At 40.5% G+C, this 16,649-nt stretch overlaps 1 protein-coding gene across 3 annotated transcripts in view; it reads right to left on the reverse strand.

Annotated features, from left to right (window-relative positions):
• Positions 1-1,022: 1,022 nt before the first annotated feature.
• LOC136448850 (maternal embryonic leucine zipper kinase-like) overlaps positions 1,023-16,649 on the reverse strand; it is a 32,973-nt gene continuing 17,346 nt past the window's right edge. For all 3 annotated transcript variants that reach the window (XM_066448510.1, XM_066448511.1, XM_066448509.1), the window contains 2 exons: positions 11,728-11,919; positions 1,023-1,980 (listed from right to left, as the gene is read on the reverse strand). In XM_066448510.1, the coding sequence (XP_066304607.1) occupies positions 11,736-11,919 (184 nt within the window). In that variant the 3' untranslated portion in view covers positions 1,023-1,980; positions 11,728-11,735. The remainder of the gene's footprint in view (positions 1,981-11,727; positions 11,920-16,649) is intronic.

Below are 16,649 nucleotides of genomic sequence, written 5' to 3' on the forward strand. Positions count from 1 at the left end.
CTTTCACGGAGGAATCAAGCAATATTACCGCACAAAATGCCGCTAATATCGCCACCCCAGCCAAACTCACACACTTGTCGTGGATGAAAAATGTTGTAATTATTTGTGCTGAATTACAAAGAAAATAGCTATCAGGATAGATAAAGGTTTGTCTGCTTCTTCATAAATTACACCCCATGATTTGGTAACAGATAACATTGTGGGGTGTGTATCTGCGTAGGCATCTCCCACCGTGTCAGCCCTTCCGAGAGGGTCATAAATCACCCACCACAAGATGTATGTTTCATACAGACGTGCAATAACCACCTGCGATTGAAAAACGCAGTGTTATTTCCTCTGATGAGCAGCAGGATGATACCCAACATTATGATTTATCTTGCAGATGAGGAAGAGAAATTGGGGTGCAGAGACTCCTGTACATCTATATTACAAAAGTTGGTGCAAATGGTCGGGGAGGACACAGAGGGACACAAAACTAACCGATCTTATGAAGTTTTATCTCCGATCACTTATTGGACTGGGAATTTCCTCCGGTCATCTTCACTTTGGGGGGAGATTAATTTGAGTCTCTAATACATCATGCCGAAAGTTCAGCACCAAAATGAGAAATTTCATAGCGGCGCCAGCGTCAGCCTAGTAGGGAACGCTGACCTACTGCGCTGCCGCTGGATGGAAATAGCAGGTAAAAACTCATTTAGATCTTGTTAAGTCAGAACAGGCGGAATTAGGCATGTGATCTGGTGACATTTGGAGCGGGCTCTCCCAGGCTCTGCCTCATCCCACTAAATTAGGCTGTCTCTACCGCCTACAAACCCGAGGACAAAGAAGACAAGACGGGGAACGTGGCGGGCCTTCTGCAGCGACAGTATCAGTGGGTGGGATCTAATTGTGCCTGTATAACAGCAATACAAATGGTGATACCCAGGAAGGAATATATGTTAGGGCACGCTGTCTTCCCCTGGGTCTTTACTCAGTTTACCACACAATTATCGGTCCCATTGATGCACCATTCATCAACAATGTAATTTGTCAGACATGATATTTTATAAAAGCGTCTCACAGATGAAAACATATGACAGCAAAACAAGACGATGGAAAACTGTGCAGTAACACACGACATTCGGAACAAATCCAAAAATAGTACAGTAAACAAGACAATAATAACACGATGATAGTACAGCTGACAGAAGGTTATTCTAATGTAGACGTTATTTACATTGTACAGGCTTGATTCCGTAATTAGCACAAATGCTCCTGCCAGTAAGGGCAATCTAAATGTACCAAATTGTTTTCCATCTATTTGTTTCCACCTTCACTTCACAACTATAATATTCATTATTGCTTCTTCCACTGTTAGTAATGAGAAACTTAACAAAGTCCATGGTTCTTTAGTTGAATTAGTTTCATATGCAAGGACATTAATATACATGTTAATCTGGATCCACAATCTCACACAACAAGGGTACATGAATTACTGACCGATACAGCCTTCATAATCTAAAATTAAATCGTACAAGTGTATACAAGTTATTTTTCATCAACGTACTTCAAGTTTCAAAACAAAAGTTTTTCTTCATATGTGGCGAACTGATTAAAGAAGCATTGTGCCTGGGCTTAACAACGAGCTCTTTTAAATTCCGTTTACACACTTGGAAAAATAGAAGCCAAAGATGCTGTATTAAAACTTTATACCTAACTTAAATGCTCACTGTCACATCTTCAGCAAAAAACTTTTAAGGTAGTTCTGCTATATGCTTATTAACATGGCTATTAAGACTGGATTGGAGCTCTGCTCTTAGCGAATTACAGTATTCTAAGAACTAAACAGTTATAACTTGTGCAAGTCCTGATTGCTGTACAGAAGGAATGATCACTGAAGGATATGGCTGACCCACCACCCTGGCTGTATGTACAAGTGACAGTGTTTCTCCCAGCATGCATCAGGAGACATCGCATCCCTCCAGCTCTCCAGTATTCTGAAACAGGAAACAAACAGATCAGTTCATCCATCTGTTTGCACACAAAACATGTGTCTTTGAAAAAGCACATTGAAATATATAATTTTTATAAAATTCAGATGTTCACAAATGGCACCACTTTCATAACAAAATCACACAAACAATTACAGGTAAGCAAGTACATTTTTCAAGACTTTTCGTTAGTGTTCTTTCAATCATAACAATTACATGTATCAAGGAGTCACAAATTCTGCTTTCAGAAGTATATAAAGACTGCTCTTTTCTGTAAGCATGGAGTTATCAATACATGTACAAGTATGGACCCTACATCTATATCTTTAAAGTGACCAATGATTTTGTTATTTCTGAAATCCTATGTTTATGACTAAATGCAACTTTGACAGTCGTAATCTCTGCAATTTTCTTTGGGGGAAAGACAGGAAAACTAGCACCCTGAAACCTGGGGTACTTGGTGCACCCACTGGAACACGGGCCATTTTACAAGCAAATGTTTTGAAGGTCTTGCAATATATCAACCTCCCCTCCTGCCATTGGCAGCAGCTATGTTTTCACTCCCTATATTGATATTAATGTGACAGCTAACAGATAGATGACCTGAGGTACCACTGCCTCTGTTCAATTTCATCCCCTTTTTTCTCCAATATGAGATCATAGTGTCTGTAAGTCCCTAGACTACAAAAACTAGGGGAAAAGAGATGTAACAATTTAATATACAGGCCTAAGGATGGACGCTGATCCAAGACTTACACTTTGCGCAGTAATGAGGAGCTTCACAAGATACTTGATACCCCAATTTTGAACTGTGTTAGTATCATGAGACAATATAGCCCTGTAACATATACAGAGCCGTTGAAGGGTAGCCCAGTGCTTGCTACAGCACTGCTAGGTGTGACTAGCAAAAAAGAACCCTGTTCAGCCATGTTTCCAACTGCCGATAACCAAAAACCAAACATTACGACTGAATTAGTCAACCTGTTCGTCCACCCGGGACGGAAACTTGCTGGTTGTGAAGGACAAAAAATTCACCCCATCCGTCCCAAAATCTGAACTTCACAACGCAAAATTTATGAATTAACGACATAAATTAACACCATGGACTTCCAATCAATGAGTGGAGACAACCCTGATATATGCAAAGATGCCTTTTCACTTGCAAGCAAAGATTAAAGACAATGTAAGCCCAAAACTATCTTGTACAAAAACAATCCACCTCTCCGAAGAGCTTTCTTGTGTGACGATATACCGTAATAAAGTAATAACTTGCAAAGTCATAAGGCGAGAAGTTCCAGCAGCTCCCCATGGTGAACTTTTACAGTTCTTTAATTTTCCAGGGTTCTTTACCGCTACATGGATCTTTAAACCACAGGCAATCACTTCATTTCCTCCGAAGACAACAGGCTCATCAAGCCGTAAATTGGGTGTTAACTGTGGATGGGCTGAGAGGTGTAGGATGGATTGGGTTCATTTCATCAAGGGAGTCTTGCACGATAACTGACTCCTTGTACAAAAGTACTGGGCAAGTTCTTGGGCCGACCAAAATGCATTCACGGGTCTTAATGTTACCGGCGACGGTTGGGTTAAATCCTTTGAATTGTTGAAGCAGGAAAGCTCATCTGTGTTGGCAGATGACATGATTCAAATGCAACTTTTGGTTAAACACAGGGAAGAAACACAGTATTGTGAGGAAATGGAATATTAGTTACCCTTGATCAAGTATAGGTACATGTGCATACATGTATGTACTGAACAGCAACACAACAGAATAAGTAAGAAAACGAAGAAAGCAGCTAAGTTAGAGAAGGCGAACAAAAACAGAGAGATGATAGAAGGAGAGAAAATATGTCATGAATATTTTTTGCTTTCTTTTGAAGGTCCCAATGCTGAGGTAGCTTTTCGGTACCAAATTTGTACGGGTTATAGGATAAGGCAGCAGTGACAACATAAAAAAATTGCACAAGGAAAAAGCATGAACACCTCAGCAGTTTTGGATGAACCCACACCATCATCCTCCTCTCTCCAGACAACAGATTAATCAAATCGTAAATTGAGTGTTAACATTTTTGGAGCAGCAGGGATCACAGCATTGGCCAAGGGATCAAGGAGACACTTCAGTTGGTCTTAAAGATTCAAATTCATAGACTGTGGAAGGAGCCGGCCCAGTACAAGTTAGCCGGCACACAGGAGACCTGTGAGTGAGGGAGGGATGGAGGACTTGTGATTCAGTGGTCGGTGTTGCCTTCGTCACGGCACACTCTCTGTGGTTTATCGCACGGAGGGAGGCAGTCTGTTAACCGAAACCAATCATGTCGTCCCCTCCAAAGACTACAGCCTCATCAAATCGTAAATTGGGTGTTAACAGCCTTCTGGAACAGGGGATATCAAAGATGGGATGTAATATGCTGGCTGCTTGCAGGCCTATCTGAACATTGTGTAAGATGTCGTAAAGGTAATGTTATCCAAGTGGACTCCTACTATTCACCTACGCCAAGAAGGTTATGTTTTGGGTGGTAGCATTTGCATGTTTGTGGTTTAGCAGCAGCATATTTTACTCAAGCTATAGATGGATTGTCATGAAATTTGTTATGTGGTTAGGTCTTGTTTCTTTCTTGCTTCTTGGTATCTCTCACACATTGTTATGAACAATGGTAAATACCTGATCTTAAAGAGTTGCTTACTGCAATTTGTTGAAATTAGTTCACTAAAGCTCATACATCTGAAAACTACACAGTATCAGACTGCAAACTAGCTATTTCACTTCACTACATCTCACAGATAAGTAAGTCTCTATTACATTCTTCTTGTCAAAGGAACTTTATCTTTTATCTTTTACACAGTTGCATGTGGTTGTGACACCAACAAAACACTGAGAAAACAGGCTGAGGAAAACATTAAGAAAATGAATTTCTCTGTCACTCAAAGTAATCTGCATGCAACATAAGTAGTACCAACATTCCACTGAATTTCCAGTCTTGTTCATTATACCATACTTTGTTTTAAACTGTAAGAGCACAGGAAATGATGACAGGATACTTCCACCGTGACATGCACCTACAGAGAGGTTTGAGTCCCTGAACGATTTGTTCCACTATCACCACAGTTGGGTGGCAGTGTGCAAACCACGCGTAATCAGTCAACCACCTCGACAAGGTTACCGCCATTATGGCATAAATTGTGTGTTAACACCAGCATCATTGCACAAAGCACCCAGAAGATTCCTCCAATTGGACTGCATTGAACAAGCTTATTTCTGATTGTTGTAGATAATACTGGGACTTCTGCAGAGTCCTGTCTCTGATTGGTGCCCCATTGGGTGAGGGATGAGCTCAGAAACAAGGCATGATCATTGCGGAGGTCTGATATAAGCATGGGAGCAGGCATTACTCCACTGATTGAGCCTTAATGCCATCCTGCAACTGCACATTTGCTGAAGTGTATGCCTGTGATCATCTGAATGGTAAAGACGATGCAATAGATTTAGAACATGTAGTTCTCAGCTGGCTATTGGAACATGACATAGAAATGAAAAAAAGGCAATTTCAGAAAACTGTTCAGTATTACATTAACTTGGAAGATGAAAAAAATGATACAAGTACATCTGTACCTCTAATTGCTGACAGAATTGATTGGCATGACAAGTTTTATTTTATGTTGCGATAAACAGCTAAATAAGCTGGACCGGCCTGGCTAAAGAATGGCTGACTGGGTGTGTGCAAATGGCATATAATGATTGGATTTCCTCAATAGAGTTCAGGATCATCAGCACTGAAATTGAGTGTTAACTGAGGTCACCACCCAGAGAGGTTCCCAGAACACCCCAAACACAGCAGTCCTGCCCTTTTCCATCCATGTCACATCATACAATTTACATGTACATTTGATAGGAATGGGCTTGGCTTTATTCCCAAATAGCAGATTTCTTTAGATTGAAGGAGGACTTGGCCCATCCGGCTGTACATACACTTATCACACATTTGTGTATATTATCTGCCTTGTGTGTTTGGTGGGTAAAAGGGGTTTTATCTGACACCAAAGCAGCAGGTAACTGAAAGAAAAATTATCATTGACAACTGATACTATATGTAAAGAGAATTCAAACTCTACAACTGGATAAGGATTCGGAGATTTATTTGTATTTAAATTGTAGAGTTTGAATTTTCTTTAAATATTGTTTACCTGGATGTCCAACCTTCACAAACATAACTGATACTATAGATTTGACATACTGGCCATTACTGGGAGTACATTGCATGCATGGAATAACGAAATATGTCATTCAACACTTCCATGACCTAAATCGTCAAGTATTGGCAGCGTTGTTCGGAATTGCATTTGCCATGCCATTGCTAATTTTGTGACTCGATGATGTTATTGGATGACCTACATGTACTTGTACACATTTATAAGTTTCATCATATTTTTTCCATCATTAAGTGAAAGAGAGTCCAACCTGATTAGATTCCAACAAGAACAACTAGAATCTGTAACTTGTGTGCCCCAGTTTGTCAGTAGGCCAATGGATCCTTCAGCTACAATGTACCTGCTATCAGGTTTAAGTTTTTATATAAGTTAGTGCCTCCTGGAGAACCCCAAAGGAGCCTCCAGTCTGTGAGCTATCAGCTTCCAGTTTCTAGCTAGATCAGTGAGTACTGGGGAACCCCATATAAGCATTCAGTTTGTGAGGGAATCATGTTCCCGTGTTCAGATGGGTCAGTGGGTACTGGAGAACCCCATTAGAGCCTCCAGTTTGTGGGGGATCATGTTCCAGTGTTCAGCTAGGTCAGTGGGTACTGGAGAACCCCATTAGAGCCTCCAGTTTGTGGGGGATCATGTTCCAGTGTTCAGCTAGGTCAGTGGGTACTGGATAACCCCATAAGAGCCTCCTGTTTGTGAGGAATCATGTTCTAGTGTCAAGATGGGTCAGTGGGCACTGGATAACCCCATAAGAGCCTCCATTTTGTGAGGAATCATGTTCCAGTGTTCAGATGGGTCAGTGACTACACAGTTTGTGCAGTAACTGGAGAGTGTGATGAAGCCCTGGAACCAAATGTTGGTTTGGCCTGACACAACCTGAAGGAAATGTCAGGGCCAGGATTACAATCCATCTCCCAAATCCAGTAGCAACAGAAAAATAGAAGATAACACCAAACCAATAGCAACAAAAAAATAAAAGATAACAAAAGTAAGGCCATATAATTATAAGGGACAGGAGTGTTTTCTTACAATAAATATTACACAGAATTCAGAAAGAGATGCAATTGATTCCTGCAAAGTTGCCAGTCTTGATATGAAAAGAGATTTGGTATTTTAAAAAATTGAGAAAAAAAAATTCAAATAACAATTATCATATCTTGTTATAAAGATAGACAGGAAGAACACATTCTTGTTTAAAGGTTTTTAAGGTTTAAAGACCACCGTAGAAGACCAGCTACCAAGATTAGCATCAAAGAGGATGTCTTTTACTAATAACAATATATCCTTTCAATCTAGTATTTGTTGCATTAAACTGTTTTGAAGTCTGAAGTCTGTTGGGTTCTCTGAATTGATTTTGGTGCCATAGAGCAAAATGTTGAACAATCAAATATTCGAATGGTTTATCATGCAGACTTTGAACCAACTGTAGACTTTAAACCAACAGTAGTAGACTTCTTAGGCAATTTACAAGTTAACATTCAAAGTGAACCATCTTAACCATATTGGCATTCTAAAATCACAATTGCTACTAACTTAAAACCGACAGGTTTAGAACAGATAAGCTTGGGTTCACAGTACGTATACGCAGGTCAAGAAAAATGGTCAAGAAAATCATTTAACTTTTGTCATATGATAATGATGTATTAGCTGCATTTGTATACATGTACATGTAGTTCTAATGTTGCACATATAGGTGTGTATCCTCTATAAGAATACGACACGGTCCCAGGAAGCCTGAGCAGCCAGCAGAGCCAAGAGGATTGTTCTGGGAATGACCTGCACTTGACTCCCCGATCCTGATAGACAGGGTGGACTGCTGGTCCTTGAAGTTGATTCCACTGAGTCCACACTGCCGACTGGAAACTGACGGTTTTGCCCTTCCAGCACAGTTGCCCTGCTTGTTTCCGTCTTGTCAACAGCATCATAATTACCTCCACTAACATTTCAAAAGAACCGGGAAGCGACAAGCCCAGCTGCCTCGGGAAGGTGAAAGGTACCTTCTGCCCACTTCCGTCTGGGGTCAAGAAGCAAGGAAGTCAAGCAGTATTTCTTTCTGGGAAGAAGTTAGAGACATTTGGATAAAAATAGTAGCACTGATCCAACGTGAGGCAGTGGGAATGATGAGCACCACACATACAGTTGCAGAAATCAAAACTAGAGAAATAAAGTGACACAAACTATTAGTAAGTTTATGGGTTCCAGAATGGAACAAAGGTACAGATTTGATTTTACAATCACGAAGTTTAGTCTGACAAAAAAATGATGGACAGCTGTCACCACTGCAATGATTGATAATTCCAAAGTCCAATGGCAACATAGCTGGAAAAAAAAAGAATCCTATGTGTGACTGTCTTTTAGACGCAAATATTACAACAAGTCAATAGCAGTTTTGTTCTGGTCGCATAGCTTTCAGATGAAATGCAAAATTCTAAAATTGTCTATGCATGATTGATATTTTTAGTTGTACATTGAGCTATTTTTTTTTGTTCCACATTACAGTTATAACAATATAGGTGCTTTTAGTAAATCTTGTACAGTACTCTGCAATTTAGCATGTCATTAAAATCTAAAGTAGAAAATTATCTGATAACTCCATACTACTACAGACTTTACATCCTGATGTAGGACAAAGACTTATCAGTATCACTGCTATCAACAGATTATACAATTATCCCTTAACCTAAATGGATAATGGGGAAAAGATCTGTTCCTAAATTTTTGGCAGAAGCCTGTCAACCCCATTATCAAGGATAAGTTCCAGAATCGCGATAAGAGAACTGGGTACAGATAGTGGTGTGGATCTAAACCCGAGTTTAGGTTTAGGTTCGGACTCGAGTCCAGAGGTTCAGGTTCAGGTCCGGACTTGAAAGTCCGGACCTGAACAATAATTTTGGAATATTTTTTTCGTGTTACATGTAACATTGCAAATTGGCAGATATTTTACATGTAATTTGAAAACTATATATACGGAATTATATACAGTCAGTAATTAACACAAAGGTTCAGTTATAAACACAAAAACAGCAATGTTTTCATATTTTTCTAGTGCAAATCTCACGATCTAAGGAAGGTTTAAGATAGTTTGAAACAAAAAGGAGTGTATAAGTGAGAGATTTTCTTTTCAAGTCCGGACTTGTTTCCAGACGTTTAGGTTTTTTTGGACTTGAACCTAAACGTTTTACAAGTCCGGAACCGGTCCGGCCGGACCGATCCGCACCACTAGGTACAGATGTACGTGTAGTTGAACCCAGCTGGGCCCTTTGAGACGGTGACCTCCTTGAGAGATCACTGTACTAACATTACAACGTATTCAGTCACAACATGGCAAATGGCTTGCACCTGGGCAGTTCAACTTATTTTCCTCCTCAGGCATCAGTGTGCCAAATTGTGCAGAAAAGTAGGGAATGTTGACCCCTTTTAATACAGGGAACAATCAGCCCCATTCTTCTCTTGACCTTCAAGTTCAAAATGTTCCAACAGCTTTACAGTTTTGTAAAACAAACAGGAAAACGCTTCCGGTCAAATTGAGTGGCATCCATTATGTCAGGGAAGTAAAGAAGCTACAAGCAACCGGGTTGGTCCGGAAAAGTTGTTCAAATTTAAATTTCTGATCTAATCCTTGATTTTGATTAGAGAATGATGGATGGTTTGTTTTAAATTCTGGTACATTCTGAACAAGATATCAAGACTGTAAGTTCTGCTGCAGTATCATGGAAAGCTGTTAGGGGGCCCAAAATCTAATCATTTCTTCCTTTTGCCAACACATACTATAGCAATATTCCAAATATAAGGATCCATCCACAGCTTCTCTAGTTATGCTGTCCACCGACAGACAAACAGACACACGCGCCCAAAAATGTCTTCTTGGCCAAGGTAAAAAGGGCTATATGTACAATCATGGCATGAAATGTCATGGTGGCTCAGTGTCGGGTGCCAGACTCTGATCACAGTGATCTGTTCTACAACAAGTGTGACCCCATCATCCCCATTCTGGCACCAATCCCCTCTAACATTACCTTGTATTTGGTACAAACACCACCAACAAGCACCAGCTGGCTGCTTTACCACCTTTTTCTCCCAGGTGCCCTAACCTCTCTATTTGCATTACAACACTGCTTAAAAACGTGTTTGATCATTAGTCGCCGTCGTTGGCAAAACAGCCGCATTTGGGTGGAGACTGCACCTTGTAGGACGCAATCTGGTGGCTGCTGGCTTTTTGGGCGATGACAGAGGACCTGTAATGGTCCTGAGTGAGATGACCCAACTGTTGGGCCTTGGTGGGAAATTGGTGCCCCTGACATACACGATGTGGGTGGGTGCACACCTGAAAAACTCTAAGGCATGTCCATACTTACACTGGGCTTCGTGAGTTATGGAGCTTTTTTTCTGAAAATACATTCGCTCTAGATTTTTGCCTTGACATGCTGGTTTGCAAAACTTGGAGATTTGTTTGATTGAATACCAATATCTACATGTTGCCAATGTTCTAATGTGTTGAGAACTCCATAATAAACTACTGTTTAAAGGATACTTTCAATTTGAGAATCTTATGAATAACTAACTGATAAAATTGTACCAATTCAAGGAATCCCAGACCAATGCCCAGACTAGTTGTAATGAAAGCAACTAAAAATGCTATTAATTGTATTAGCACAAAACCACAAAAATCACAATACAATTGTAATTTTTATGACTTGTTTTGAAAATGACACCAGTGAACCCTGTACTGTACATGTTCCAGATACCAAATCATTGACCACAGGATGGAATAGCTTTGCGGCGCTTCTCTTTGAAAAGGATGGAAGCTGAAGCCGCTGTCCGAAATACAAGTGAGTAACGACAAGAGGAAACTGTGGAAAACTACTAGCAGCAGGCACTTGACTTTTCCCAAAGGTAGGTCATTAAGTGCACCCCAACAACAGTCACCAGGGGTGTCCCGCTCATTAACACTACTGTGGCTTCAATATAAGGCAGTCTGGAGCATATTACTGGCCAGACAGTGGCGACAAATGACAGGTAATAGGTGATTTATAACCATCAGTGGTGAAACAAAGGTCACAGGGGGAGTCTGAAGGTCGCTCTGATTTTTCCTCCTTGTAGTCTGACGTGAAGGTGTGTGACAGGCTTAACAGTTATTGGAACATATTGTTTTTGTCAGAGATATCAAATATTTCGGTACTTTACTCTCCAACTAGACAGATTAGAAGTTGGGATCGAGGCAGGAATCAGGATTTTTTAGAGAAATCATATCAAGGCAAGCATCTTTGTAAACACAACTTGTCACAGATATTTTTTTCCTGCTGATTTCTTCTTTCTTCCCAAGTCAGAGTAATTTTGCAAGTCACATCCAGCTCGTCTTGATGTGCATAATAAACACTAGGTATCTGCTAATCATTACCCTTTTCTTCGTATGCAAAAGAATATCATCATTAGCAAGTCAAAGATTTGATGACAAAGGAGACCATCTGGTTAAGAACACACCATTTTAAATGCCTTATCAGAATCTCTAACTACAGATATTTTCTGATTATCATATTTCTAACCAACCTGATATCATTATGAGCTTCAGAGTTTGGCCCCTCTGAGCACATCCTCGCAGGCCTTCTTGTAGTCGAAGGTGTCTCCCTTCACCCTCTTGCAGCGGACCCCCAGCAGGTTGGACTGTGGGCTGGGCATCTGACACACCTCCATGTCAAACAGCAGTGTGGGCTTCCCTCGCGCATCCACCCGCTTACACCTCACACCGAACCTGTAGCACAAAAAAGTACATGCAGAACTTCAAACTTTATTGATCAATCAACTTTGCAGTCCTTTATCATTGGACTGAATTGTACTGATTTTACAATCACTTCTACTATTGTACTTTGGATAATTAAATACCTAGAGCATAAAAACATGATTATTCAACATTGTTAAAATTTTGATAACAGAATGTGGTCAAAATATTGTAAAACGGAGGCCAAACCTACACCACTCATTCTCTACCCAAAGAGCTATCAACATGTACTACTACTGATACCAAAAACATAACTTCTGCTGCAGTACCGTAGAAAGCCGCTAGGGGGCCCATTATGGACCTTGACCTTTGTTTTTTCTACCCTACCAAATATCATAAAGATCAACAACTGAGTTATGCTTACCCTACCAAATATCATAAAGATCAACAACTGAGTTATGCTGTCCATAAACACACAGACGGTACCGGAAACATAACCCTCTTGGTGAAGGTAAGAACACATAACAAGTACAGTAGGATGAAATTGTCTTGCAGCATTCATCTTATGGTAAATATTATAATGGCATGGAATGATAATTCTCTTAAGACACAAAGTTGTCAACATGCTCACATGTTGTATTCTATTATACAAATGTATGCCACTGTCAGCAATGCCTAAAGAAAACACCCCTACAGCACCATTTACTTGTTCCTGCACAAGTAATACTCTCAAAGACAATATATTCAGGTAATAAAAGTTAGAGTTGACCAGTCAGGAAACTTGAAAAAGAAATATTCATGGATAGACTGAAGGAGATCAAAGTATTTGCGAGGTTTGGACACTCGGCACCGATCCTGCCATGGTGCGAAACCGCGGAGCGACCTCCCGCTGCCCATCCAATGTCTGTGAAGTGCGTTATCTCCCGCCTTCAACATGACCGCCATTCATCAAAAGTCCACATTAATCCTTCTGTCCAAAAACGTAATGCCCGAGAATCCGTCTCTTTCATTCTGCAGATGTTCGAGAGAACACACAAAGCCCTGGCATTAGTGTTATGTGATCCTATCATTCAGTAGCCTGGAAGAAATTGCAGTGATATCTCGAGTGAGCGTATCCCTTTCTTGTTGTACGTTTGCAATTAAATCCCTACCTGTGGTCTGGATATGGTCCAGGCAAGGACATCTGGACAGGGACTTAGGGCTCTAAACCCAGAAATTACATTTGTCACAACCCTTAATCCATCATGAAGTGTCCAAGTAAGGCACTTTTGTAAGATTTTATCACTTCATACAACGCTGCAAAGGAAAGTGCAAAGTGGACAGCACAAAGTAAACTTGAAGTTTAAGAGGTAAAGGAAAGCAATCTTTGACTAAGCATATTTTTTCAGCACTTAATATTATGATAGATCCAGTTTTAATAAATTTGCTGTCGACTTGGAAGTGTTTTGAGAAGATTTTCTTGCTTTTGTACATGTATGTTCCCTTTCACAAAATGGTTTCTAGTCTTGCAGTACCTCTGAGTGATATACATATACCCTACCTAATAAGTACTGTCATGTCTGTATCAACTTTAAGTCTCTGAAACATAACTTACAAGCTCAAGACTGCAAGAGCTTCAAGCAGCCTTAATATTACAAAAGTAGCATGATACCACACAAAGAACAGCCTCTCCTTAAAGGGCTTACCACTATCTGGCTCCCCCAGGAATGATATATTACAGTTCCCTGCAGGAAGTCTTGTGGAACCCTGCTCCCACTGTGCCGCCTACTGTGCTACACATGTATCATCCAAACCCACTGCTATCTCTTACTAACACTGCCCAGTCTCTTGTCACCACAATTTCTACGCATGGCAAACTCTGCTGCAACTTCCTGACTTTGTGTAAAACACTGCTTTCATTTGGAGCGATAAAAAGACGGGGCTTACTTATCTGTGTAAATTGTGAAGTGGCGTTATGAGGACCCAGAATATCATACTGCCTCAGGTAGAGGTTTTTAAGAAAGTAAGAAATGACTGTAAAAAAAATGAAAGAAAATAAAAGAGAACGATTTTAAGAATCCCGGTAAGAAGTTATGACAGTGTTTGTGAATATGAATTATTAGTATAAAGTCTCTTGTCCTGTTTTTTCAAAGTCACTTTTGAGGAGTTATAGTTCATACCCAGAATAACCTTTCAAAAGTCATTGTAGTCTTGAGAAATTTTGTATGCAAATTTTTCCAGCATTCCTCGACTCTCATCAGTAATCCCTGCAACTCTCTTCGTCCTAAACACCCGTTCTCGTGGCCTTATCTCCGACAACTCATGGCTGGTCCATTGACGTTTTTTGCTGGAAAGCACCTGAAAAGAGGCAATTTTCGCCTTCTCCAAATGTGCACCCTGACCCGCATTTCACTCTAGGACAAGTGTATCATCGGCTGGGTGCGTATCGTGCACCGACACTGGCCAGTGGACTGTCACTACAAATTTCATGCCGCACAAAGGAAGGCACAAAATTGCAGGGAGGGAGATTACATGTGCGTTATACTAAGTCACATGGACAACAGTTTAGGCTTGGCAGGGTTCAGCGCCGAGTTATCTCCACACTGAAGTGCCACTCTGATTTTTTGCACGGCTATTCATTTTTGACCTCTTGCCCAAGTAAAGCAGAAAATTGTATGGAGCAAGAAATTAGTCAAGAAGAAGATGGGTGAGGGGATTTTGAAGATTTGTGTGGGACTGGTGTTTTATGTTTTCCTTTTCTTAATGACGCAGATAAGCTGACGGGTATTCTGAAGTGATAATATACTGCGAAAAGGGGAGGTAAGAGGAAAAATGGCATTGTCCTGAAGTGTGGGTTATGTGAGAAATGTCAAGAACAGAAGAACAGAGTCTTGGGTTATTCATAAAAACATGTGAGTCAAGAAATGTGTAGGTTGAGGTAAATGTGGACAGGTGGGGGTTAGGCATGCAGTAACCAACCTAATACAGCTAGGTGGGGTCTGACATTGACTTATTTTTGCAGTCTGAAATTTGCTGTTGCAAAATTTTCTGAATAAAAGAGTGAAAAACCAGGTAATCTGCTCAATCTAATAAAAAATTTATGGCAATCAAATCCTTCATTTCCACTATTATCAAGCTCCCCCTTTTAAAGACTGCAATACAAGATTTTACCTTTTGCTTGTGATTTGTTAAATTGTTAAATCAGTTTGTGTTTCTCTGTAAGACTCGAGATTTTTATGATAGGACAGCAATTATGACAACTTTTGTCTCTTACTTTAATAGCTTATAGTTATACATGCTGTGCGCGTGGTTAAAAGTTTCTGCACTCCTGGCCTGGTGCTGACACAAAACTGCACCCCCGTCTCACCTATACAAAAGCATGAGCGACTGCAACTGTTTCCAGATGAAGGAAGGACAAAAATCCTGCAGGAGGAAATTAAAAACTTATCTTGTCATTCCCAGTTTGGCCAGGATCAAACATCACAGGACAATGTCCTAGAAAAGCTCCGACTTGCCCCTGGCAATGGTTTAGCAGGGGCTAGGAAATTAAAGTGTTGGATTGTTCTTTGATCATGCCAATTACCTACTTTGCTTTCTTGATTTAACTGGAGCAAAAGGAAGTTTTGTCACTTTTCAAAGGCAGAATCTTCTTCCTGTACCGCGGGAGGAATTTCTAACCTAATTTCTAACGAATAGAGAGTAAGGGATGGTTGACCATTAGGTTTTCAAGTAGATCCGCAAAAATGGATCTTTGCCGCAGTGATATATATACAATGGAAGAATACAATGTATTACTGAATTTCTGAAACATTACAAAAGTAGCCCTCACAATTGCATGGTGGGTGGGGAATTATTGTGATGCTAAGGCTAGAAACTGAAACTCGGCACTGATTGTGCGTCCTTGAACTATTATTACCTCCATGAAAAATGAAGGTTATATTTTAGGCAGCAGCTTCATGTGTGTGTCTCTGTCAACACAATAACTCAAGAAGGACTAGATGGATTGTCGTGACATTTGGTTTGTGGGTATGTCTTGATGAGACCTCGAAATAATTTTTGGCCCCAGTTTTGATATCTCGTGTTCTGAACAAGCTATGGTCATGATTTGTGGGTGGTAGATAGTTCTTCTTACATGTACTAAATGCCACACTTCACAACCGTTACAAATATTAAGACAATACCTTAAAGTCAAAGCAGTTTTAACTGAAGACAAACATACCCACCATCCCCCCCAAAAAATCTCCTGATGGCTTAGCGCTTCCTGAACTTTCTTCTTGACAAGTGTCAATCATGTTGATTGGCCAGGCGCCTTACAACAGGAATCAATTGAAAGGAAAATTAACAAATTTCCGCCACTGGTTCACAGGGGATGCCACTCTCATTAGTTCAGGGTCAGTGGAGGAAGGGCCACCTGGCACAAGCGCTCAAATAATGAAGTGGGGATAAAAAGATGGGGACTTCTTCATATTCCCTACTTATCACCTAAGGTTGCACCAGGGAGAGCTGTGGGACAACTGGGTTAACTTAATGTAAGACATCCCACTAAGGGGTCAACCACTGGTCAGATCAGACACCACAGGGCTAGAAATACTAGCCTGGGTACCATCCTCCATAGTTACCACTAGGGGTGGATACCGGTTTGGCTTAATAAAGTCCAAGTCCAAGTTTAGGTCCAGAGATTAAGGTTCAGGTCCGGACCTGAACCTGGACCTGATCCTGTCCAGTTGATGTTTTGTTTTATAAGACCAATATTAAGCATAGAGAATTAATACTGACACACATGA

Source organism: Branchiostoma lanceolatum, chromosome 14 (assembly GCF_035083965.1).
Source record: "Branchiostoma lanceolatum isolate klBraLanc5 chromosome 14, klBraLanc5.hap2, whole genome shotgun sequence".
NCBI classification, from domain to species: domain Eukaryota; kingdom Metazoa; phylum Chordata; class Leptocardii; order Amphioxiformes; family Branchiostomatidae; genus Branchiostoma; species Branchiostoma lanceolatum.